Consider the following 22843-nt stretch of genomic DNA (forward strand, 5'->3'; position numbering starts at 1 on the left):
GCTCCCGCTCCTCGGGGCGGCGGTGACAGGGCCTCCCAGCTTCGGCCGGAGCCCCCACCAAGGCGCTGGGGGGGAGCAGCGGCTCGATTCGGCGGTGTGAGCGCGCGGAGCAGCTCGTCCACCCCACTAGGCGGGCCGGACAGCGACCTACTGTTCCCACGGCTGGGAACCACCTGAGACCCGGAAGGGCAGCGGGCTGGACCAGTGCAATAGCGCCCGGGCCACGTGCGGCCCGCGCAGGCAGCAGCGTACCCGCGCTTCCGGTCTCCATGCACCATGGGACTTGTAGTTCGCCGGCCGCGTCAGCCTCTCCCGCAGAGATGCGTCCTGGGCGTGAAGGCTGCGCTGCATGGTGGGAGCTGTAGGCGCCGCGTGGCATCCTGGGAGCCCTAAAGGGAAAAACGCTGCATTCGGACTCGCGTCTCGCTCTACCCCGCTTCCCCCAGGGATCTCGAGGGGCACTCACCCCACTTATACAAGAAGGCGGCCCGGAACTGCCTTCCGCCTTTTTGGTGGTGGCTGTGGGACAAGACGGGATAATGGCGTCACCTGCGTCTTCCTGGGCTAGGCACCGTGTGACATCACTAGGAGGCGCCCTCAAGGGGCGCTGCGCGCAGGTTCCGGAGGCTTCTGGGTAGCGAATTACCCCCGCCCCCCGCACCGGCGCCTTCCTTTCCGTCCCTAACGCCGCAGAAGTCGCACGCGCGAGGCTTCTTTGCCGCCGCCAAGTTAGTGGGGCGGGCAGGCCGGGGCGCGGGCCGGGCCGGGAGTGCCGCGGAGGGAGGGAGGGCGGGCGGGGCAGGGCGCGAGCCGAGCCTCTGCGGGGTCCCCGGGCCGAGCCACGCGTGGCCGCCCACGGGCCGGGGTGGGGGTGGGAGGCCTCCCCGTAACTCCGCCGCCCTCTCCTCGCGCCGCAGGATGCGCTACGTCGCCTCCTACCTGCTGGCCGCCCTCGGGGGCAATTCCTCTCCCAACGCCAAGGACATCAAGAAGATCTTGGACAGCGTGGGCATCGAGGCGGACGACGACCGGCTCAACAAGGTAGCCGCCTCGCTGGGGCCCGAAGCCCCCGGTCTGCTCTACTCCGCACAGGGGGACCCCTCCGTTACCCGACCCGGCGTTTCCCTTTGGGGAAGTGTAGGTTCCCGCCGATTTCTGCCAGCCCATATGGTTTTGGGGTTGCCCTGATGTACTGGTACAGCCCGTAGGAAGAAAAATTGGGAGTGAAGCCAAATCTCAGCGTGGCTTAGTAGAAACACAAGTCACGTGTAACTGAAGGTTTCTTAGTAATTTTTTTTTTTAATAAAAGCGGTGACGTTCATCTTGATCTTATTTTCTTTCACCCAACTTGGTGAAACTTACTTTGACACGTATTGAGTGTAAAGTGAGATATTTTGCATCCTTTCTCAAGAGGTAAGGTTTGGTGTTAGTTTTTACATGTAGGGCGTCTCAGTTCACCTGTCGTGAGTCGGTCGTGACGGCTGTGCTGGGGGCAGGGGTGTGATGGTAGGCCTCTCTCGTAAACTAGGCCACTCCTGTCTTTTAGGTCATCAGTGAGCTGAACGGAAAGAACATCGAGGACGTCATTGCCCAGGGTGAGGTTGTGTCCGGGGCTTTCGTTTTCACGGTCCATTCTAATTCCTGCCGGTCAGCCTGTGACCTGCCAGGTTTCGCTTGTGGACCAGAGCACCCTAGAAGTCTTACCCAGAGGAGTGAGCGGGGTTTCAGTGGGCTCATGCCGCGGGCACTTCTAGACAGCCCCGGGACAGCACGCCCGTGCTCTCACTGGGCATTTGTAAGCAAGTCTCTCCATCCCCTTCTTGGGGTGCTAGGGCTGACCACAGGCCCCTGCCCTGTGCTGTCAGACTGGAGTAGGTGGGACTTGTCTGGAAGTTGAGCTCTTGGGGAGCTGTTTCTGTCCTTGGGTCCGTGACGGGGCAAAGCCAGCTCAGCAGACAGCCTGGTCTCTGAGCTCGCTGCTGGACACTGGGGCCTGATGGTAAACATGTTTGTCTAGCTTACCTCCAGGGCAGGGCGCTGTGGTCTTGTAGCCCTGCTGGAGGGATTCCTAGAAGCCAGTTTCTGGGAGTGACAACAGACCCTCCTGTGTGGGAGAACAGGAACCTATGACGTGGATCCTAATACGTTGGGCTAAGTGTCTCGTTACTCTTGAGTAACGTTGAGGCCGGGCTCCTGCTGTGGTCTCACCTCCCCTTTCTGTTTTCTGTAGGTATTGGCAAGCTGGCCAGCGTGCCTGCTGGCGGGGCTGTGGCCGTCTCTGCGGCCCCAGGAGCTGCAGCTCCTGCTGCGGGTTCTGCCCCAGCCGCAGGTAAGTGGAGGCTCAGGCAGCTCTCTCTGCAGACACACTGGGGTCTCTGCTGGGAGTGTGGCCTGCACCGCAGGCATTTCTCACCACGCTCTTTCTCCCTGCAGCAGAGGAGAAGAAGGAGGAGAAGAAGGAGGAGTCGGAAGAGTCAGATGACGACATGGGGTTCGGCTTGTTTGACTAGAGCCCACTCCCCTGTAAATAAAACCCTGTTGACGTATTTCTTGAGCTGTCTGTGAGCCCTTTGTCAGAGTGTGGTCTCTGCATCCTAGTCTCATCCCGGGATGAACCAAGGCTCTTGTGCGATGAGGTGGAGCGGGTTGCCTGAAGAGCCAGGAGTGGAGTGCCTGGACGGGGGGCACTTTCTGTGGGTCTTGAGTGTGGCCAAGCCTTGAGCCCCCTTCTTGGGCATGGTCCTGGCTCCTGTGGACTGCCAGGGCCTTCCTAGGAAATGAGGCCTTCAGGGGGACACCCATGAACACTTGAAAAGCAGGGGTGGGTGGTCTCTGCTCTGCAAGGTGGGTCAGGCCAGTTGTCAGCAGCTCCCGCAAGGCTGGGAGAGCCCTCAGTTATGCACAAGAGATGTGGTGGTGGGTGTGTGGTCTCCAGATGTCACTGGGGGGGTCAGTGCCCCAGCTCCACCTAATCCCCTGAGCAACTTGGACTTACCTCTTCTGAGCCTGTGTCCCCAGCTGTCTGGTGGGCCAGTACCTTTGCTGGGCAGATTCAGAAGTGGTTTGTGGGCAGCAGTGTTGGGCTGCGTGCTTGCTGTGTCTTTTTGTGTCGGGCCTGCCCATGCCCTTTCTGCCAGGCTCTGGCCTAGAATGTGGGGCAGAGGGGAGAGGCCCTCCCACTGCCCATCCAGGCACCACCCTGGCCCTGCAGCTATTGGCAGTCACCCACCAGTGACAGGCCACCCAGTAGGTTCTCAGCTTTGCTTTCTGAAGGCTGTGGTGTGGTGGGTACCTGCCATGTGCCCACCACATGGTGGGCCTGTGTAAAGGACTTGCCTTTATGGGCTTGTAGTTCTGGAGAAGAGTAATGAGTAGCATGAGACAGCAGGGCTGGGTGCATGGGGGGCCCGCCCTCAGGAAGAGGCCCCAGGGCAGGGGTGTTCATGGGTGGAGGGAGAGGACTGATGGCCTTTTCGCTACCCAGAGGAGTGGGGATTGGAACAGGGCCTCGGGGGAGGGGGTGTGGGACATGGGGCTAAGGGGGGATGAGGGGTCCAAGCAGTGTGGGCTGCAAGGGGAAAGTAACAGTGGGATGAAAGGTAGGGCTGTGGGTACCCAGAGACACAGGTGGCAAGGGGCCATGGTCCAAGGTTAGGGTAGAGACGGCTCCCCAGAAGAGTGACGCAGGGTCCAGGGACAGAGTTCACAATCCCAGCCTTGGAGGCTGAAGAGAAGGGCCCTATGGGCCAGAGGACACCATGGGAGTGGGGGCATGACACTTGCCTGTGGCATCAGACACCAGGGCTTCTCTGTGCAGACTGGGAGGGGGGCAGGTCCACTCCCACCCCCAGCCAGGATTCTAGGAAGGGCCACCCTGTTCCTGGCTGCAGAGCTCCTGGGACCTGGTGGGAGGGATATGTACCGAAAACAAGTCAGCCCGGGTGTGGAAATGGGAGCAGAGGTCTCTCCGCACTGGGATAGCGCCACCGTCCAAGCCCCACAGTCCCTTGGAAACGGGGAGGGCATGGGCTCTGGCCTCTCCTTGGAGCAGGTTGCAGGGATGGCCTGCTTAGTTTCCTGGCTCAGCTTGCACCGTCCTGGTCCTCCTTGGTGGCACCCTGGTGAACCCCTGAACTTTGCAGGCTGGCCCTGGGGGTCTGTTCCATCCCCACTGTGTCACACCCCTTGTCCCCTGCTGCATCCAGCAGCATCCCCAAGGACTCAGTTACCCTTATGGGGCCACATCCTCTGCACTGTGCCTCCATCCCACCCAAGCATTTGGGGTTCTAAGTCAGATTCTCTCATTCCCCTGCCTTCCCCATTCCCAGCACCCACAGCACCCAGACCTGGGCTCCCCTCTCCTAATTCCCCAACCCAGGGCCTTCGAACGGCCCTTCGCTTTCCCATGTTAATAGTGTCCGCACACCTCTTGGCCCTTCTCAGTCCTTATCTGAACTTAATAGAAACCATCTCTCCCACCCCCTCCCCCAAGTGGGGCAGGGTTTGTGTTGACTTTGCTCACTGCTCACGGAGACCCGTGCTGGTCCCCATGCCAGGCGCACATGGTGCTAAGCATGGGTGGCTTGGAGCACAGAGGTTGAGGACTGGGTGGCATGACGCCAGATGGCCCTGTCCTGGGGAGGCCCTGCTCTGGCTTCTCCACCTGGGCCTTGTGGCCGGGGGGCGGTGCAGCCCCAAGCTGGGTTCTGAGTCAAGCTCCAGCCAGAGGAGCTAGTGTTCCTGAGGAGACGGATGCACACTGGCTACCCACTGCCCAGCACAGACAAGCCCCTTGTTTGGGAGGTGGGGTGAGGTGCAGGGCTAGCCCCTGGATCCAAGCCAGGCTAGGCCTGCCCTACAGTCCAGGAGAAAAATGCGGAAGAGGGGCGGGAGGGTGACATCACCAGGAGTGCTCCACCTGTTGGGGCAATTAGTGAGGCGGGACAGGGCTTGAGTCATACCCACGTAGACCCCACAGCCTGAGGAGCTGGGGCAGGACGCAGGTCGAACCCAGGTTAGTGCCAAGGTGGAGCTGGGCGCGTGGCGGGCAGGGCTGGGTCGGGATGTCCGGTGTGGGTCTACCACGCCGGTGTTATCTCTAGAAGTTGTCTGTGTGTGATTCGCGTGTGCCCTGTATTATGTTTGCGGGTAAGTAAGTCTGTGGATGAGTCGGTGGGTCCTTCGGGTCCCTGACCCTCGGCAAGCTCCGCAGTGTCCCGGGCTGGTGTTGTAGGCCGACCCCCGAGGGAGGGGGCGGATGCTGCCCAGACAGCAGGGCCCTCCCCTCGTGGGTATCCAGCTCAGACTGCGGTCGTCCCGGACCTGAGTTCGACCATCCCCACACCTCTGGGCCACTTGGTGTCCCCTCCCGCCGTCGACGACGGCGGGGTGGGGAGGTGGGGAGGCAGCGGGAGGTCGAGGATGTGGACTCTCGTCCGGGCCTGGCCAGTGTCTTTGGTGGGGCCGCAGGTGTCGCGTCTCAGGGCCCAGTGGCCTGGACAGCGGGCGGCGAGGGGTGGGGGCGGGGACGGGGTCTCAGAGCCTGAGCCGGGGCTCCGGGCGGGATCTCTGGGTACAGACGGGCTTCCGGAGAGGGGCGTGGTCTCCGGGACGGGCTTCGGCCTGGGTGGGGCCTCGGGGCCCTGGACGGGGCTCCAGGGCCCGCCCCGAGGGCGCGGCCGTTCCCCGCGCGCCCCAATTGGGCCGCGCCTGCCGGCTCCGCCCCGCCCCCCGCTAAAATCACCGCCTCCGCCTCCTCCCCCGGCAGCTTCTTCAACTCCGCCGGCTGAGACCCCGAGCCACAGCGACTGCGGGGCCGGCCGGCCGGCTCTGGCCCCGGCTCCAGAGCGATCGGCGAGCGCGCGGCGCACAGCGAGGCCGGCTGCCCGCGGAGCCCGGGAGCCCGGCGGGCCGCCGCGATGTTCCCCAGGGAGACGACATGGAACATCTCGTTCGCAGGCTGCGGCTTCCTCGGTGTCTACCACGTCGGCGTGGCCTCTTGCCTCCGCGAGCACGCGTCCTTCCTGGTGGCCAACGCCACGCACATCTACGGCGCCTCGGCCGGGGCGCTCACGGCCACGGCGCTGGTCACCGGGGCCTGCCTGGGTGAGCGGGGCCGGCGGCGGCTGGCGTGTGCTCCTCGTGAGCGCGGAGCGCCCCGCTCTGTCAGCGCAGAGCAGCGGGCCGGGCCGCGGGGGCCGTGGGGGCCTTGGGGTCTCTGCCCGGGACCCCGACCGAGGCTCCAATCCCGGACGCCGACAAGGGGCGGGGCCTGCCTTGTTTTGCTCCGAGGGTGCCCGGGGATTGGGGTAGGGCCCTGCGCGCCTCTGAGCGGAGGCTGCCGCCTAGGGCCCGCCCCTCGGGCGCAAAGGTTGGGGGGCGGGCAGGTGCAGCACGAGCTATTTCGTTGGAAAGAGAAAGTAGTTCGTGGGCGGGACCGCGAGAGTCGGGGGAGGGGCCTAGGCCGTCCTCCTGCCCCGGGCATCCGCCCGGGTGGCAGCGGTCACTGTCTCCTGGGGCTATGGCATTCCGGACTGCCATGGCCCCGGGGCTGGGAAAGGGTTGGCTTCTGGGGAGCGCGTCCGGGCACTGTGGCCTGGTGCCTCCCGAGGGCCCCTAGAGGAGGAGCCGGCAGGTCAGGCCTGGGCCCGGCCAGAGCAAGCTCTCTGCCGCCCTCGCCTTCCTGGCGCACGGCCCACTGTGGGCCTGGGGCCCTCTGTGGACTGCAGCCAGACGTTTTTGCCCACTCCGTGGGGTGAGAGGTGCTTTAGGACTCTGCAGCCCCGGAGTCGGCTTCCTCCACCCACACACTTCCGGCGGCCAGCGCGAGTGATGTTTACAGCACACGGAGTCCTCCAGGAGTCCTGGGAATGATGCCCGGCCCCCAGCCGACTAGGGCAGCCAAAGTAACAGAGGGGTCATTAGCTTCTGGAATGCCCTGACCATCAGAAGCCTGTCCAGTGTTCTCCTCTGCACCCTGCCCGTGGCCTTTCCCCTGAGGAGGGTGGGGTGGAAGGAGCACAGCTCTACATTCTTGGGACCTGGGAATTCACCACTGTGGCCCTGGCCCTCCTACTCATGGAGGCTTTCAGGCAAGTGCTTCTCAGACCGCAATGCTGGTCTCAGGTCCGTGGTACCTCGCTGAGGACATGGTCCCATGGCGCCTCCCCCACCCCACTCCCAAGAATCTTCTTTCTCACGGGTGGGAGTGGTCTCGGGCAGCTGGAGTCCCCACAACTTGGCAGGTGTTGGCTCCACGCTGCCCCCCTCCTGACCTGGGGGATGGTCCTCAGCTCCTCCCTGAGGCCTTGCTGCTCCCTGACTATCCCTGGGCCTGCTCCCACCCTGGCTTTGTCCTAGGCCAGTGCCCACTGGGCCCCCAAGAGGAATGTCGGGGGGTTGCTTGCTCTCGGCTGCAGTGGTATGCGAGTGTGCTTCCCCAGGAGTGATGCGGCCCCGCTACGTCCAACCTCAGGCCCCTGGGCCTGTGGGACCCCTGGGCTGCACTGGGGTCGGTGCATCTGGATCTGGCCAAGTGGGTGAAGGCTGAGCCTGGTCAGAGTTGAGCCTCTGCCTTCTACCCTTCCCCGGGGTGGGGGCTGGGTGCCATGTCACGCCAGGCCCAGTGACTCACAGATCAGGGCAGGCAGTTGGGAAATACTGGGCAGAGGGTAAGTCGTGGCCCCAGCTGTCTGCCCTCCCGGGAGCCCCTCTCTCCCCAGGAGCAGGTGACAGAAGCCCCAGCTGTGGGCCAGGCTCCACGGTGGACACTGAGACTCCTCTAGGCTAGAAAGGGGTGCCGAGAGTCTGTGCCATGGACCCTGGGTCTGGAGCTCTGGGGAGTGTGCAAAGCCCAGGAGTGCTGGCCCCTGACCCTCGCCCCTGCTGCTCCAGGTGAGGCTGGTGCCAACATCATTGAGGTGTCGAAGGAGGCCCGGAAGCGGTTCTTGGGCCCACTGCACCCCTCCTTCAACCTGGTGAAGATCATCCGGGGCTGCCTGCTGAAGGTCCTGCCTGCTGATGGCCACGAGCGCGCCAGTGGCCGCCTGGGCATCTCCCTGACCCGCGTCTCCGATGGCGAGAACGTCATTATAACCCACTTCAACTCCAAGGAGGAGCTCATCCAGGTGGGCCCCGGGGGCCACATCGGGGGTTCAGTGGGAACCCCAAGGCCCCTGCTCACTGTCCCCCTCTGTCCCTGCTCCACAGGCCAACGTCTGCAGCACTTTCATCCCTGTGTACTGTGGCCTCATTCCTCCTTCCCTCCAGGGGGTAGTGAGTATCTCCTGGGCACCAGTCCTGGGTGACAAGAGTCGGCTTCTCTGTGGGACAGGGAGGCGGGGAGGAAGCTATCTGTGCCTCCCCACCCCGGCCCCTCACTCCTGCCACTGCCCGTTGCCTCACTTCCCCCGGAGTTACTCAAGAGCCAGGCCAGCCCTGCGCAGATGCACCTTTCCTGTGGCTGTTCCCCGCCCCCCCCCCCCCCCCACTGTCTGGCCATCTGCTCAGTGGCCCGTGCCCAGTGGGTGAAACACCCAAATGAAATAGCCACTGGGGGGGGCCTGAGGTGGCTGGGGGGCAGCTCAACTCGCCCTGCAGGCCTGTCCTCGTGTGACCCCGTGTCCCTGCCACAGCGCTACGTGGATGGCGGCATCTCAGACAACCTGCCGCTCTACGAGCTCAAGAACACCATCACAGTGTCCCCGTTCTCGGGCGAGAGTGACATCTGCCCACAGGACAGCTCCACCAACATCCACGAGCTCCGCGTCACCAACACCAGCATCCAGTTCAACCTGCGCAACCTCTACCGTCTCTCCAAGGCCCTGTTCCCGCCCGAGCCCCTGGTGAGACCAGACCTCCCTGCTGGGCACCAGGGTCACTGGGGACAGCTCCCCAGGGGCCTCTCCTGGCTACGGCCCGCACAACCTCTCCACTGGGGCAACCCATCCAGCCTCTGTCCAAGCTGGATCTGGTCCTGAATCCAAGTTAGCTTGCAGTGGGGCGGGGTGGGGTGGTGGTTCAGGGACACTGGGGACTCTATCGGGCACCTCTGGCTCCCCTGCCCCAGTTTATGCATCCCCCTGCCTCAGGTGCTTCGAGAGATGTGCAAGCAGGGCTACAGGGATGGCCTGCGCTTCCTGCGGCGGAACGGTGCGTGGGGGCTGCCTGGGCAGCCGGGTGGGCTCTGCGTGGCCGTCCTCTGTGGGCCAGCCGGCCTCAGCCGTGCTGATCGCCTATCGGGTCCCCCTCCCCCCGCACCAGGCCTCCTGAACCGGCCCAACCCCTTGCTGGCGCTGCCTCCCGCCCGCCCTCCTGCCCCCGAGGATGAGGACGCACAGGAGGCCGAGGTGGCCACGGAGAGGACCGGAGTGAAGGACCACTTGCAGCCACCTGGGGAGGATCACATCCTGGAACACCTGCCCTCGAGGCTCAACGAGGGTATGTGGGGTTGGCGGGAGACGGGGGACCTGGGGGGACGGGGGGCAGAGGGGTCCTGGGCTCCACCTCCCTCCCCTACCGACCTCGCACCAACCTCCCTCCTGCACCCACAGCCCTGCTGGACGCCTGCATGGAACCCACGGACCTGCTGACCACGCTCTCCAACATGCTGCCCGTGCGTCTGGCCACGGCCATGATGGTGCCCTACACTCTGCCGCTGGAGAGCGCCGTGTCCTTTACCATCCGGTGCGGGGCAGGGGGAAGGGGTGCAGGGACGAACTCTGGATCACTCCCGGGTGGTGGGCACTCGAGGGAAGAGAAAGGCGGCCGGTTTAAGGGGTTGCAGAGATGCCATGTCGGGGTCCCAGGCACAGACGGAGGTGGGGTGGGGTGGGTGTGAGGTTTGGGCCACAGCCCCTGAGGCCATGCCTTGTGCCCCGCCCCAGCCTGCTGGAGTGGCTGCCCGATGTTCCCGAGGACATCCGCTGGATGAAGGAGCAGACGGGCAGCATCTGCCAGTACCTGGTGATGCGCGCCAAGAGGAAGCTGGGCAGCCACCTGACCTCCAGGTGAGCTCCTCGCTGCCATGTCCACCCCGGCCTGCAGCCTCAGGGGCCCCCACGAAAGCCCTCCCTCCCTCCCTCGGTCCTTTCCCCGCCCGCAGGCTGTCGGAGCAGGTGGAGCTGCGCCGCACCCGGTCGCTGCCCTCCGTGCCGCTGTCCTGTGCCGTCTACAGTGAGGCGCTGCCCAGCTGGATGCGCAACAGCCTGTCGCTGGGGGACGTGCTGGCGAAGTGGGAGGAGTGCCAGCGGCAGCTGCTGCTGGGCCTCTTCTGCGCCAACGTGGCCTTCCCGCAGGACGCCCTGCGCATGCGCACCCCGGCCGGCGCGGCCGGGGTGGCCGCCGCGCCCCCGCAGCACCCGCCAGGCTAGCCCCCTTGCTGAGAGCCGCCCGCTCCGGCCTTCCCCGCCCCCGGTGCCGAGGGCCGGGCCCCCCAGCTTCCCTGCCCCGTGAGGCGGGGCCCCGGGGCCAGCTGAGCTCCCCCTCTTCGGCCTCTCCGTTCCCCCTGCAGAGAGAGGAGATGGGGGTCCCTCACGCTGCCCGAGGGGGCTTTGCTGTCAACCAACCACTAACTCGCTGCACTGAGGAGGGAGGGGAGTGGAGTAGCCCTCCCCTCGCCGAGGGCCCCCTGTCTGTGCCTTAACCTCCCCTTCCAGGCCCCGCCCTGGGGCTGGGGGCTCCTGCACCTGCGGCCCCTGCCCGCCAGCCACACCCGCCAGTGCAGTATTACTCCCGAGAACTTTGCACCTGTTCCTCCCTCCACATTTTTCTCGTTTGGCTGAAGAATGTGTGTGAATTATTTATTTTTGCCAAAGCACATGTAATAAATGCCACCGCTCAGCCTTACCTCCTTCACTCGTATGTGATGCCCTCCACCCCCGCCGCCCCCAGCTGACCCCCCCAGTGTCCAGCCTCAGGCCAGTACTTCCTGGGCTCCCGCTCTCCTCGAGCCTGGCACTCCGGCCCTGCCAGCCGGGCCTGGGGCTCCCCCCTCAAAGCACTGCGGGCTTCCTAGTCTTCAGCTGACTCCTCTGGCTGGGACTCTTGGGCACAGCTTTCTAAGGGCCAGTGGAAGTATTGGGGACCAAGATCCTTGCAAGATAAAACAGAACTGTTCAGTTTCTTACCAAGGTGGTGTCCTCACCTCTGCTTCATGGTGCCCTGGGGGCGTGGCGCTGATTTCCCAAACTGAGCTCTGGGAGCCTGCTCCACTGGGGGTGTTTGGCCCAAGGCTCTGTGGGTGGTGCGGGTCTTGCCCTTGTCACCACGAGCCTCACTGCGAGGTGCACACACCTCGTTCCCCTGTCCCCCTGCCCCCCCCCCACTGTGTCCCCAGTCTCCTGCCGTTATACAGGAGGGATCTGGAATGTTGGGCGGGGCGAGGTCTGCGCCAAAGGAGGCTGGATCTTGTTCTGGGGGAGACGTGGTTTCCTGAAGGCCTTCTCTGCCCTGCCTGGGCAGTCTGAGGGGATGTAACCAGCCTCCTTGGGGATCACAAGGGCCCATGGGGTGATGGGCGCCTGAGCAGAGCTGGGCACTTGGCTGGAGGTCCAGAGCGCTTAGTCCTGCCGGGTTCAGCTGGCACCTGCCCTTCTGCCCTTTTCCCTCGAGGCGCGGGACAGCGGCAGTAGCCCCCAGCCAACAATAACGGTCGGTAGTGGGACTGCAGGACTGGGAGAGCCGGCTCAGCAGGTCCCCGTGCACCTGTGCCAGGGGCCACCCCCCCTTGGTCTCAAGGTCCTGTCCTATAGGCCCAACCTGTTCTAGTTCAGCAGGATCCCAGGCCCCTGAAGAGGCCGAGGCCTCCGGCCCCCCAGCGCTGCCTGGACAGCTCTGCGAGGCCAGCCCCTCCAGGTGGGTGCCAGGCTGGGGCCGGGGAGGAGGACCCCTAGGAAGATGATGGGATTTTCTCCCACCCCACCCCCCCGCAGGAAGGTCACACACAGGCCCCACCCAGAACCTTCTGGCAGCCCTCCCCCAACAGGAACCTGAGTCAGGGCTATGCCCCCAAAGGAGTGCTTGGGGCGCCTGCTGAGACGAGGACCTCCCTCTGCTCTCCCCCAGCCACTCACCCCCACACGCACAGGCATCTATGCCGCTGGTTTAAGTAACATTTTCTTGTATAGTACGCGTTTATTGTTTAAAAATGGAAAAAAAAATTGGAGAAGTATAGGGAAGAAAGGAAAGTCACCCCTCTTCTAGAGAAAACCGTTGAAAATATTTTGGTCTATTTCCTGCCTTTTTCGTGCACACACTTTGGCGCCTTAAATCGGGATCCTCAGGACTGCCCCCCAACTTTGGCCCTGTGCAGGAAGGGTCCCCAGGGTCATCCCCCCACTATGGGCTCAGACTCTGCCGGGACAGACACTCGGGGGTCGGGCCGTATGCAGGGGGGTCGGGCTATGAGGCGAGCGCTGGGCCACCGGGGCAATGCCGAGAGGCGGGGACACAGCGGGGATGCGGCAGTGGGGACGCGGCGGCGGCTCCGCCCGGGCCGTCGCTGCCGGGGTCCCGGTGCCCGCAGGAGAACAGCCTGGTGTGCAGCAGGTGCGGTGGCGAAGCTCGCAGGTAGCCACCCGGCCCGTCCCCCCGCCCGCATTGGCCCCGCACCCCCCCTCACCGCCAGGCGCGCCGATCCCCGCGTGTCGTGGTCAGGGACTCCGGGGCCCCTTGGGGCACGCACTGGCGGGGGCAGGGTGGGCTAGGCCTCAGGGTGCGGGGGCTCAGGCAGCCCTTCCCCCCTCTCCCCGGCCCGGCCACAGTGCAGCTTCCGGCTGGGATGGCCCCCCCCCCCCCGGGTCCCGTGGAGCCTGCCCAGGGAAGGCGACGGCATGAGGCGGAGATGTCTCCGCCCCTGTGTCCCCTCCTCTCGGCCTTTCTCAGACCTGCCCTCTTTGGAGGTCGCCTCCCGCATCCCCCAGGAATGGGTGGGGAGAGAGAATCACAGTACTGGACTGGGGGGCGAGGACCACAGGGTCCCAGGCGGGGGGCTGTCGCCACTCTGGGGGTTAGCTTTGGGAACTCTGGGGTCCAGGTGTCGTGGGAATGACAGGTGGTCTGATTAAGGGGCGGGGCGCCCCCATGGGGAGGGAGGCCAGTCTGGTGGAGAGCATAATGCCAGCAGGAGAGCCTGTTAAGCTAGACTCTGAGCTTGTTCCTGACAAGGGCCACAGAAGGCATCGTGGCCCAGGCTGGACCCTGCACCTGCACCGCTTGGGGCCTGGTGCCGGTGGGCGGGGCTGCAGGCAGGGCGGGAGGCGCTCACCCGCCTGCCAGCTGGCTGGAAGCGGGGCCCAGAGGCCCAGACTCAGAGGCTAAGGACTTAGCCGGGATTGGTTGATACTCCCACTGGCCCAGCCCGGTGCGCCCGGTCTCCAGGCCCCGACTCCAGGACCTGTTCAGCTTCTCTGCGGCTGATCATTCTCTCACCCAAGCCCCCACCTCCTCATTTTCCATCACAAGATCTATAGCTGCCCCCCCGCCCCCTCCCCCCAGCACATCCTCTCCTGCACCGGCTGGCTCTCTGCGTGACCCTGAGCCTGCAGGCTCCACCCATGCCACCTCGCACCAGCCCCACCACCTGCAACTGGGCCACACCTCCCCCAGCTGCCCCTCCTCTCTGGGCCTCCACCTTCCCATGGGGCCAGGGAGGCGCCTCTGCTCCCCACCGCTCCAGCTTAGCCCTCAGCCACCCTTGCCCCTCACCCTCTCTGCCTTCGCTTCTCCTCTCCCCTCATTTCTCAGCTCTGCTCAGGCCCTGACTTCTCCTTGGCTTCACAGCGCCCAAGGCTGAGACCCCCGCCATGGCCAGCCCCGGGAAGCCTGGGGCTGGGGAGGCCCAGGAGGAGGAGGGGTGGGACGAGGGGCGCGCCCCAGGGCCACTGGCAGCAACACTGGAGCAGGCCCAGGAGCTGTTTCTGCTGTGCGACAAGGAGGCCAAGGGCTTCATCACCCGGCATGACCTGCAGGTGAGCCCCCAGCCCCAAGAGGCCTCCCACCCAAGGGCTGACCTTGGCTACTCAGCCTTGCCATCCTTGCCCGGCCAGGGCCTGCAGAGCGACCTGCCCCTCACGCCCGAACAGCTGGAAGCTGTGTTCGAAAGTCTGGACCAGGCGCACACCGGCTTCCTCACCGCTAGGGAGTTCTGCCTTGGCCTGGGTGAGCCCGGCCCCTGAGCCCCACCCCCGACCCCGCTGCTCAGACACCCTCCGCTGGCACATGTGGGACTCTCTGGGGCCCACAGCCCACATGGGTGGCAGCCCGTGCTTCTCCATGGCCTCCCTCCGGAGCACAGGCTGGTGTCTGTACACTCAGGCACCACGGGAAGCCCCCCAGATGCTGTGGCATATGTGGAGAGGACCTGCTCCCTGAGCCAAACCCAGGTGGGGCTGGGAGCCAGGCATGCTTCATTTTGGCCTGAGCCCAGCTATCACCTCCCATTCCCAGGACAAGAATCGGACCAGAATAAGGAAGAAAAACAGGAAACTGGGCTCAGAAAAAGGGCAGGATATGCGGGGGGGCGGGGGTGGGCTGGGCTGCGGGTGGTAACCCACAGCCCGGTGATCTCTCCCTCCCATGCCCGCAGGGAAGTTGGTTGGGGTGGAGCCTGCCCCGGGTGCTCTGACCTCCCGGGCTCCAGAGGAAACCTTCGAGGCGGGCTGGTCGGGTGTGCGAGGCTCCAGGGGCTCCCTGGAGGAGGAGGACGAGGAGAGATTCTGCTCTGCGTTGGTGCAGCTGGGGGTAGCCCGGGTCCTGGGCGAGTGAGTCGGTGCTGGCCCGGCTCCCATCACCCTCATCTGCTCTCTGTCCACCTGCATGCTGCCTGTCCGCGTCGCCTGCGTGTCTGTTCCCAGGCAGGGTCCCTAGGCCGGGTCTGGGCCGGTCCTTCCCTCTCAGCTGCAACTGCTGCGTGCCGTGCCGGGCGTGATTTCCCACAGAATTTGCATTTCAGGAGGCAGCAGCCAGGGCTGCGCCCAGCACAGGCACAGCCCTGTGTACACAAGGACACAACCCCATGCACACACACCTCCTGGCCACACAAGCCCCGCACAGGCACAGACCTCCGCAGGGGTGAAAGCACCCAGGACAAGGATGCCCTGCTTGTGCAAGACTACGGGGGCCTCTGGGGGCTTCTTACCCTACAGGGTGGGGTGGGGAGTCCCCGCTTCAGCTTCAGCCTCTGCCCTCCCACCCCCCACCCCCACGCCCACCCCCACCCCCACCCCCAGGCAGCGGGCAATTCGGACGCTCTGGACCCAGCTGCAGCGTGAGCGACCCGAACTGCTGGGCTCCTTCGAGGACGTTCTGATGCGGGCGTCGGCCTGCCTGGAGGAAGTGGCCCGAGAGCGGGAGGGCCTGGAGCAGGCGCTGCGGCGGTGAGGGCTGGGGGGCTGGGGGCGGCCTGAGGGCCAGGTGGAGGGGCTCTGCGAGGTGGTAGAGGCGGGGCCGAGGGCTGTACTGCTGGCAGGTTCTAAGCAGCTGTCTCACCCCCGGTTTCCCGAAGGCGGGAGAGCGAGCACGAGAGGGCGGTGCGATGTCTGTACGAAGATATGGAGCAGCAGCTTCGTGAGCAGCGCCGGCGCCTGCGGAGTCAGGTGAGCCCGCAGCGCCGCCCCGCGCCCAGCCCAACCCCGGACGCGCGGGTCTCCCCGGCCCCGCCTTCTCCGAAGTGGTCCCACCCGCCCCCCTGCTGCTCCGCCGCTCGCAGGGGCTCAGGTGTCCCCGCCCCTCCTAGGACGTCCCCCGGGAGGAGCGGAGAGGCCGCCTAGAGCTGGAGCTGCAGAGTCGCGAGCAGGAGCTGGAACGCGCGGGGCTGCGGCAGCGGGAGGTGAGCGGCTGTCCGGCGGTCCCGGCCGGGAGGCGTGCACAGCGGTCCAGCCCAGGCCCCATCCTCACCGTCCCCCATGCTACTCCCCGGCGTCCTTGAGGCCCTTGGGCCTATGTTCCCAGCCCCGGAATTGTTGGGAGTCAGGGGCAAACGCAGCATCCCGGGGATGTGGGGGGGTTCTCTCCAGCCTCGATCCCCCCACACCCCAGTTGGAACAGCAGCTGCAGGCCCGGACCACCGAGCAGCTGGAGGCGCAGGCGCAGAACGCCCAGCTGTGGCTGGCCAACGAGGCGCTGCGGGCGCAACTGGAAGGGGTGCAAGAGCAGCTCCGCAGACTGGAGAGCGACTTGCTGGGCCGTCGGGAGCAAACCCAACGGTGCCGGGGGACGGGCCTGGGGCGGGCCCTCAGGGGCGGACCCCAAGAAGGGTCGCGCTTGGAGCTCAGGGCTTCCATCCCACCCCGTCCCAGCCCCGCCTCCAGGGTCTCCGTGGGGCAGGGTCCTCCAGGGGGTCGTGGGGCACCCTGAGGAGCCTTCCTGCACCCAAATCACCACCTCCGTCTTTCAGAGACGTGGTCGCGGTCTCGAGGAACATGCAGAAGGAGAAGCTCAGCCTCCTGCGGCAACTGGAACTGCTCAGGTGCGTCAGGAAGGGGTCAGCACAGCTCCTAGCTCCCAGTCCCTCTCACTGCCCCATCCCACTGCGAGGAAGTCCTTCCTTGTGTCTGCCCTCCATCCCTCATGCTGCAGCCCCAGACAGACACCTCTCTTCTGGTCTGAGGGAGCGCCAGAGCCCGTGCCTGCATTCCCCAGCTAGGAATGCTGCCTCTTGAGACCTCTCAGAGCCCTTGGACTCCTGTTCCCCAGGGAGCTGAACACGCGGCTACGAGACGAGAGGGACGTCTGTGAGGCCGAGCGGCTGGGCAGTGGCCGCAGGAAGGCTCTGACCACGGCCCCCCTGCTGGGGCCCACCTGCTGCTGCTGCTGCTGCTCCTGCTGTTGTAGTAGCTGGGCTCGCCCCCCAAGACGCGGCTCTAGCCAGCTTCCCAGTGCCCGTTGACCAGCCCGAGTGACTCACTGGGCGTTACTTGGTTACTCGGAGAAGCTGCCCCTTGAACGCGACTCCTCGTGGCTGGGGGCTGCCCATCCAGGATGTGGGTTCTACCCAGTAGGCTTCCTGGCCTGCCTGACTTGCAGACGTGAAGGAACTAATCCTGGGTGGTCAGGGTCTCACCGTGCCTCCCTGCCGGTCCTCACCCTACCCCCATCCCATCAAAACCAGCAGAAAATCCCCTCTTCCAAATAAAGTCCACTGACTTCGACCTCCTCGGCCTCCTGTGTGTGTGTGAGCCACAACATTTGAGAGGTACACGCATGAGATTTCCATCGTCCATGCGTGTCCCCGGTCATATCCCCAAGCCCTCACTATCCGTCAAAGCTGTAGGAACCAAGGGACTGAGGCCACTGACTCCCAGGAAGCAGCGGGCGGGGTTCCCTGCCCACCCCCAGCCTCAGTCAGCCACCCCCTCCCCATGCCAGTCCTCACACAGTCCTGGGTGGGCTAGCTCAGCCCACTGGAGTCCTGAGTGGAGGCGCCGGGGGTAGGCTTGACCTGTCCCTCGTGCCCCTCCGCCCTGCCAGCGCGAGCCTCGGGCAGGGAGCTGGGGATGAGTGCTGCCCACTGTCCACGGAGAGCCGCTCCCAGCGACTGTGCCGCCTCAGGGCCCGCCTGGGACTCCCCTTCCCCTTCTACTCCCGCTCTCAGCTCCCCAGCGCAGCGGGTCGGCAGCCACTGCCTTCTCTCCTTCACCTCCCCCCACCACTCCCAGGCGACGCCCTCCAAACTGGACTCTCTCACACTGACCCCAGGCCTCCCCTCCAGGCCGTCCTCCCAACGGCGCCCGGAGAGGCTCCTGTCTGCATCTGACCGCAAGTCCAGAGACTCCCCCCAGGCCCGCATCTGTTCCGTCGACTCGTGCAGCCTCCCGCCCCGCCCCCAGCGGAGCTCCTCCTGAGGGCATGGGCCGGCGGGGCTGTGGGCACCCCCGGGCCGGAGCCCGCCCGGCCCCCGCCGCCTCGGGTGGACCCCCGCGGCCCGCCCCCGCCGGTGTTCCGCCCGCTCGCGCCGAGCGCTGTTCGGACCTGCCCCACGTCGCGGCCGTGGGCGGGGCCTCCGGGCCCGGGGCGGGGACCTGAGCGGCCCGGCGCTTCTCGCTCGCAAGCCTCCGGTCAGCCGCGCATACTCCGCGCTCCGAGCCGCCGCCGCCTGCGCCGCCGCCACCGCCGCCGGCCCGACTCGGACGCGTGGCCGGTGAGTGCACCGCCCGGCTCGGCCGGCCGGGAGAAGCCGCGCGCCTGGCGGCCCTGCAGGCCGCTTCCGGAGGGAGACGGGCGCCCGGAGGCCGGGCGGGCAGAGGGTCCGCCGGGCGGCGAGGGCGAGGCGCCTCCCGGGTCTCAGGGCGGGCCTGGCGGCCCCTTCCGGCCAGGGGCTCCTCCCGAGCACCCCGCTCACTGTGCGCAGACACCAGTGCCCTCCCCTCCGCCCGGTGCGAGTGGGCGGGCCGTTCGCCTCGCCCGGGCGTGGGGGAGGCGGCGGCGGTGACTTCATCGCGAATTCCTCACCCGGCCTGGCTGGAGCCGAGTCGTGGTCCCCCACCTTGCGGTGCGGGGCGCCGAAGGGCCGGTTGGGCTGCGGGGGACGTGGGTGGGGCGGCTCTGTCCCGGGCCGCGGGAGCTATTTCTGGCCGGCCCTTTCCCTTGGGGATCATCTCCGCCAGGCACTCCCGGAAAGAGGGGCCCCTCCTCAGCCGGTCGCCCGCGGGCGGGCCGTGGGGGCCGGATCTGTGTCTGGAAGCAGCCTCCCCGGGAGGCCTGGGACCCCAGGGCAGGCCCAGGTCTGCGGCACCTGGGGCTTCCACACCCCGGCTGTGCTAGCGGTCTGCGCCTCTTTTTCTTTCCAAGCTGCAGCTACTGCTGCTTGGTGGGGGAAGGGGCAGTGACAGGCCTGGTGCCAAGGCTCAGAGTGGGGGCCTGGAGAAGGCGTGCGGTGCCTCCCAGGATCGGACTGTCCAGAAATGTCCTCTGCCCTGCCCCGCCCTGGCCCAGGCCGAAATACCGGGCCTGGCCGCTCCCCGCTCAGCCACGGGCAGGGGGTGGATGCTGCCTGCTCTGGAAGGCCAGCTCGGCTCCAGTGCCTGGGTCGGCCAGAAAGAGGGGTGGCGGGATCCTGACCATCCAGGTTGAGCCAGACCTGTGACCTGTCCCTGCCCTTCTAGCGGAGGCTCCTTGGGCGGGAACTTCCGTCCGCCTGCCTTACAGGCGAGAGGAACATCCCCACCAGCCAGGTGAGTGCTGGGCGGGGTGGATAGAAACTCGGCTCTGGGCGGTGCTGTGTCTGTCTGGAAACATGGCCCCAGGCACTCAGCTGCCATGTGCGTCCCACAGCCACTCTCTGCCCAGTGCGGACACCCCAGAACAGAGTGGGTGGGGTGGCCCTGGGGTACCTCTGGGGAGGAGCACAGCTGGTAGCTCCACTTCTCCCTGGGGTCGGTGTGGCTGTCCCCATTCCAGTAATGAGGACCAGCACAGGAAGAACCCCCCAGGTCTGGGCGGGTGTGTGTCTGCCAGCTCCACTTGCCCCCGCTGGGAGGAAGGCAGGCCTGTCCTTTCACAGAGCCCTGAGGGGCTTTCCTAAGGCCATGGAACTAGGCTAGCGAGGGGCAGGTCGGTCTTTGAGCAGCCTCCTCTCCCCCAGCAGCCGGTGGGTTCCCGCCAACCTGTGACGTGGGGCCCGGGGAATGCTTGGGACGGGGTGGGGAGCCTGCATGAGCTCACCCCGAGGTGCCTGCTGGGGCTTCCTACCCTGGCTGCCAGAGGGGTGAGTCAGCCCGTGATGGTTGGGGGTCCTCCAGGAACCCCCTCACCGTGCCCTGGGCTCTGGTCAGGGAAGCCTGGCCCCCCGGCCTTCAGCTAGGCTGTGGGCACCCCATCTGCCCTCGCTGCAGTGGGGGTGGAGGCTCCTGAGCGGCCTTCGCAGGAAGTGTCCTGGTTGCCACGGACATTTTCCCAGAGCCTTCACCCGGGCAGGCAGTTGGCTTGGCCCCAACCTGGGGCTGGTCTGGACATCTGTGTCCCCTCCTTCTGTCCCCACTGGTGTCTGGCCATCCTCCCAGGCAGGCCCTCCCCCGCCTCCCTGCCGCAGGATGGGCGAGTTCGGCGAGAAGACTGCGACATGTGGCACCATCTGCCTCAAGTACCTGCTCTTCACCTTCAACTGCTGCTTCTGGGTGAGGCACCCCCTTCCCCAGCCTCGAAAGGAGCCTGGCCTGGGGCTCAGACCTGGGGCCAGGTGTGGTGACCGGTGTGCACTGCCCACAGCTGGCTGGTCTGGCCGTCATGGCCGTGGGCATCTGGACACTGGCCCTCAAGAGCGACTACATCAGCCTGCTGGCCTCAGGCACCTACCTGGCCACAGCCTACATCCTGGTGGTGGCGGGCGTTGTCGTCATGGTGACTGGGGCCCTGGGCTGCTGCGCCACCTTCAAGGAGCGGAGGGACCTGCTGCGTCTGGTCAGCAGGATGTGGATGGCACTGGGGGCGGGGGTGGGGCTGCGGGTACCTGCCAGGGCTCCCTGCCAGGCTGCCAGGGGCTGGCTCTGGGTCCCTGAGGGAGTTAGAAGGGACTGATGGGGGTCGAGTGGGACACCACAGGATAGACTCTGCTGTGCTCAGCTGGGGGGCGTCCCTTCCCACGTGCCCAGTCCTGTGAGTCCCCACATCCCAGCTGGGCCAGCAGAGGGAAGACACCTGGGAGTGAGCATCGGGGGTCCTGGCGGCCCCCCAGCCCTCACCTGCTGCCTGGAGCCCTCACCGCGTGGCCGCTTGGGAGCTGAGGGCAGTGGCTGTGCTCTGTTGTGCCTGGGCCCGGGGCGTCCTCACGGACTGGGGGTGTCCGTGTCCCGCCCCATCTCACGGGGCCCCGGCACCTCCCCCCAGTACTTCACCCTGCTCCTCGTCATCTTCCTGCTGGAGATCATTGCGGGAGTCCTGGCCTACGTCTACTATCAGCAGGTAAGGGGCTCAGACAGGCCGTGTGGCGACGTGGACGTGCACGGGCACACACGGGGACACGCACGCGCAGTGAGATGGATGCGCACACGCAGGTGATGTGTACACACACATGGGGACACAGACACCCCCACACCGGGACGCACATGCACAGGCAGGGCACGCACATGCACACAGGACCCCACAGGCTCCAGCGCTGAGCATCATGGCATCAGGCCCTAGAGGTGGGGACTGGGTCTTGGAGGGAGGGTGGATCACGAGGTTGGACAGCCTGCCCGCAGCACCCAAGCTGCCTGTTTGGGGGCCCTGGCGGGGGAGGCAGGTATCCACGGGATCTAGAGCGCCCTCCCTGCCCGCGACCCTCCCCATGGCCACCTGAGCCATGCGTCTGACCCAGCCCTGACCCTGCGCCTCTCTCCCGTCTGTGCCCACTCCCATCCTGCCCCAACTTGGAGAGTCTTAGATTTTGTGGCTGAAGCCGTCACCCCCTCACCCCAGCTGAACGCAGAGCTCAAGGAGAACCTGAAGGACACCATGACCAAGCGGTACCATCAGCTGGGCCACGAGGGCCTGACCAGCGCTGTGGACAAGCTGCAGCAGGAGGTGGGTGGGTGGCGCAGGGAGGCACCTCCCCAGGCCTGTGCGGGAGCCCCAGCCGCAGGGGTGGGCAGTCGGGGCTCAGCCTGGGCCGTGTCCTCGCTGCAGTTCCACTGCTGTGGCAGCAACAACTCGCAGGACTGGCGGGACAGCGAGTGGATCCGCTCGGGTGAGGCAGGCGGCCGCGTGGTCCCTGACAGCTGCTGCAAGACCGTGGTGGCCGGCTGCGGGCAGCGCGACCACGCCTCCAACATCTATAAGGTGGAGGTAGGCCGGCGGGGGCCTGCTGAGACGCCCAGGGCCCTGGTGCCCGGGATGCTGGGGGCTGGTGTGGCCCGATACCCGAGGGGGCCAGACGACTTGCTGCCTTCAGCACACACCCCCTGCCCCGCTCCCGCAGGGCGGCTGCATCACCAAGCTGGAGACCTTCATCCAGGAGCACCTGAGGATCATCGGGGCCGTGGGCCTCGGCATCGCCTGTGTGCAGGTGCGGGCACGGCAGGGCGGGCCAGCGGGTGCTGGGATGCGAGGTGCTGGCGGCCACGTCCACTCATGCTGGCCCCATGCTCAGGTGTTTGGCATGATCTTCACGTGCTGCCTGTACAAGAGCCTGAAGCTGGAGCACTACTGACCCTGCCCGCGGGCCGGCCCTCCGTGTGCCCTGCAGCTTCTTGCCACGTGTTGACTACTGACGGCCAAGGAGCTGCGGTCCAGGACGTGGCCCCGCCCCTTGCCTGCCAGGGTCTCCCCCTGGTGTTCTCGTGCCTGGCCCCCCCTACCCCCGCCGCACCGTGCCATCACTGTGACCTCTGGGGACCCCCAAACCCCGGAGGCAGCTTCAAGTGCCTTTAGCTGCACACCAAAGTCCCAAGGCCTGGGGTCGGCCCCGCCTGCCTGCCTGCCTGCCTGCTGGGCTGGGTGGGTGGGGGCCCGGGTCGTGGCCTCGGGTTGCTCCCTGAGGCCTGGGTTCAGTCAGAGGGGCTGAGGTGGGCAGCAATGGGCTGGCCCAGTGGGGAGCCGGGCGGCAGCAGGTGAGGAGCCTCGTGCGCCTGCCCTCAGGCCCCTCGGGTACTGGGGGCTTCTCCTTAAGCAAGCCGCCTCCAGCCCCTGGGGAAAACCAAGCAAGAGTTCTCCGGGGCCAAGCGTCCGCCGCTCCCCCTGCCGTGTCCCCGCTGCCCTCACCACCTCCCAGAGGCTTTGCATCACTACTTCATTGTTGTCACCTGTCCCCTGGAGGCAGGCGTCCTGCGGGGTCTCTTCACTGCCGCCTGACGATGCCTAGGCCGCTCCTGCTGTGTGGTAGGTGCTCAATAAACGTCTGTGGAACGGAGGGCTGAGCTTACTACGTCGGTGA

At 66.1% G+C, this 22843-nt stretch overlaps 4 protein-coding genes and 1 non-coding gene across 10 annotated transcripts; all 5 read left to right on the forward strand.

The window, feature by feature from the left end:
• The first annotated feature begins 617 nt into the window (after positions 1–617).
• RPLP2 (ribosomal protein lateral stalk subunit P2) lies at positions 618–2546 on the forward strand. The gene is made up of 5 exons (XM_060103987.1): positions 618–728; positions 918–1041; positions 1547–1595; positions 2231–2329; positions 2434–2546. The coding sequence occupies exons 2-5, from the start codon at positions 919–921 to the stop codon at positions 2508–2510; spliced, it is 348 nt and encodes a 115-aa protein (XP_059959970.1). The 5' UTR covers positions 618–728; position 918; the 3' UTR covers positions 2511–2546.
• Positions 1626–1760, forward strand: LOC132494514 (small nucleolar RNA SNORA52). The gene has a single exon (XR_009533092.1). It is a non-coding gene; the product is annotated as a small nucleolar RNA SNORA52 (small nucleolar RNA).
• Positions 2547–5784: 3238 nt separating the features above from the next.
• PNPLA2 (patatin like phospholipase domain containing 2) lies at positions 5785–10845 on the forward strand. The gene is made up of 9 exons (XM_060104505.1): positions 5785–6105; positions 7894–8126; positions 8209–8274; positions 8634–8843; positions 9090–9150; positions 9262–9438; positions 9552–9684; positions 9885–10007; positions 10103–10845. Exons 1-9 carry the CDS (start codon positions 5919–5921, stop codon positions 10368–10370), a joined length of 1458 nt encoding a protein of 485 aa, XP_059960488.1. The 5' UTR covers positions 5785–5918; the 3' UTR covers positions 10371–10845.
• Positions 10846–13802: 2957 nt separating this feature from the next.
• Positions 13803–17132, forward strand: CRACR2B (calcium release activated channel regulator 2B). Its single transcript, XM_060104530.1, has 9 exons — positions 13803–13967; positions 14046–14157; positions 14585–14759; positions 15228–15374; positions 15503–15593; positions 15734–15826; positions 16036–16202; positions 16394–16465; positions 16693–17132. The coding sequence occupies exons 1-9, from the start codon at positions 13803–13805 to the stop codon at positions 16883–16885; spliced, it is 1215 nt and encodes a 404-aa protein (XP_059960513.1). The 3' UTR covers positions 16886–17132.
• An 880-nt stretch (positions 17133–18012) lies between these two features.
• On the forward strand, positions 18013–22819 carry CD151 (CD151 molecule (Raph blood group)). 6 transcript variants are annotated; one of them, XM_060104527.1, is made up of 9 exons: positions 18013–18136; positions 19101–19169; positions 19998–20111; positions 20203–20394; positions 20821–20895; positions 21391–21495; positions 21598–21756; positions 21890–21976; positions 22061–22819. In XM_060104527.1, exons 3-9 carry the CDS (start codon positions 20028–20030, stop codon positions 22118–22120), a joined length of 762 nt encoding a protein of 253 aa, XP_059960510.1. In that variant the 5' UTR covers positions 18013–18136; positions 19101–19169; positions 19998–20027; the 3' UTR covers positions 22121–22819. The 6 variants fall into 6 exon arrangements, with proteins under 6 accessions (XP_059960510.1, XP_059960511.1, XP_059960506.1 ...); XM_060104528.1 differs by having other exon boundaries at positions 18040–18136; positions 20002–20111; XM_060104526.1 differs by lacking the exon at positions 18013–18136 and adding an exon at positions 18312–18487 and having other exon boundaries at positions 20002–20111.
• Positions 22820–22843: the final 24 nt, after the last annotated feature.

Source organism: Mesoplodon densirostris, chromosome 7 (assembly GCF_025265405.1).
Source record: "Mesoplodon densirostris isolate mMesDen1 chromosome 7, mMesDen1 primary haplotype, whole genome shotgun sequence".
In the NCBI taxonomy this organism is placed as follows: Eukaryota; Metazoa; Chordata; class Mammalia; order Artiodactyla; family Ziphiidae; genus Mesoplodon; species Mesoplodon densirostris.

Coding starts and splice junctions, on each gene's coding strand:
- CRACR2B (XM_060104530.1), top strand. CDS start 13,803: ATGGCCAGCCCCGGGAAGCCTGGGGCTGGGGAGGCCCAGGAGGAGGAG. Junction 14,158..14,584: donor GGAGTTCTGCCTTGGCCTGG/GTGAGCCCGGCC, acceptor CCATGCCCGCAG/GGAAGTTGGTTGGGGTGGAG. Junction 14,760..15,227: donor GTAGCCCGGGTCCTGGGCGA/GTGAGTCGGTGC, acceptor CCCCACCCCCAG/GCAGCGGGCAATTCGGACGC.
- RPLP2 (XM_060103987.1), top strand. CDS start 919: ATGCGCTACGTCGCCTCCTACCTGCTGGCCGCCCTCGGGGGCAATTCC. Junction 1,042..1,546: donor ACGACGACCGGCTCAACAAG/GTAGCCGCCTCG, acceptor CCTGTCTTTTAG/GTCATCAGTGAGCTGAACGG. Junction 1,596..2,230: donor CGAGGACGTCATTGCCCAGG/GTGAGGTTGTGT, acceptor TGTTTTCTGTAG/GTATTGGCAAGCTGGCCAGC.
- CD151 (XM_060104527.1), top strand. CDS start 20,028: ATGGGCGAGTTCGGCGAGAAGACTGCGACATGTGGCACCATCTGCCTC. Junction 20,112..20,202: donor CCTTCAACTGCTGCTTCTGG/GTGAGGCACCCC, acceptor CACTGCCCACAG/CTGGCTGGTCTGGCCGTCAT. Junction 21,757..21,889: donor CCAACATCTATAAGGTGGAG/GTAGGCCGGCGG, acceptor CCGCTCCCGCAG/GGCGGCTGCATCACCAAGCT.
- PNPLA2 (XM_060104505.1), top strand. CDS start 5,919: ATGTTCCCCAGGGAGACGACATGGAACATCTCGTTCGCAGGCTGCGGC. Junction 8,275..8,633: donor CTCCTTCCCTCCAGGGGGTA/GTGAGTATCTCC, acceptor TCCCTGCCACAG/CGCTACGTGGATGGCGGCAT. Junction 9,685..9,884: donor GCCGTGTCCTTTACCATCCG/GTGCGGGGCAGG, acceptor GCCCCGCCCCAG/CCTGCTGGAGTGGCTGCCCG.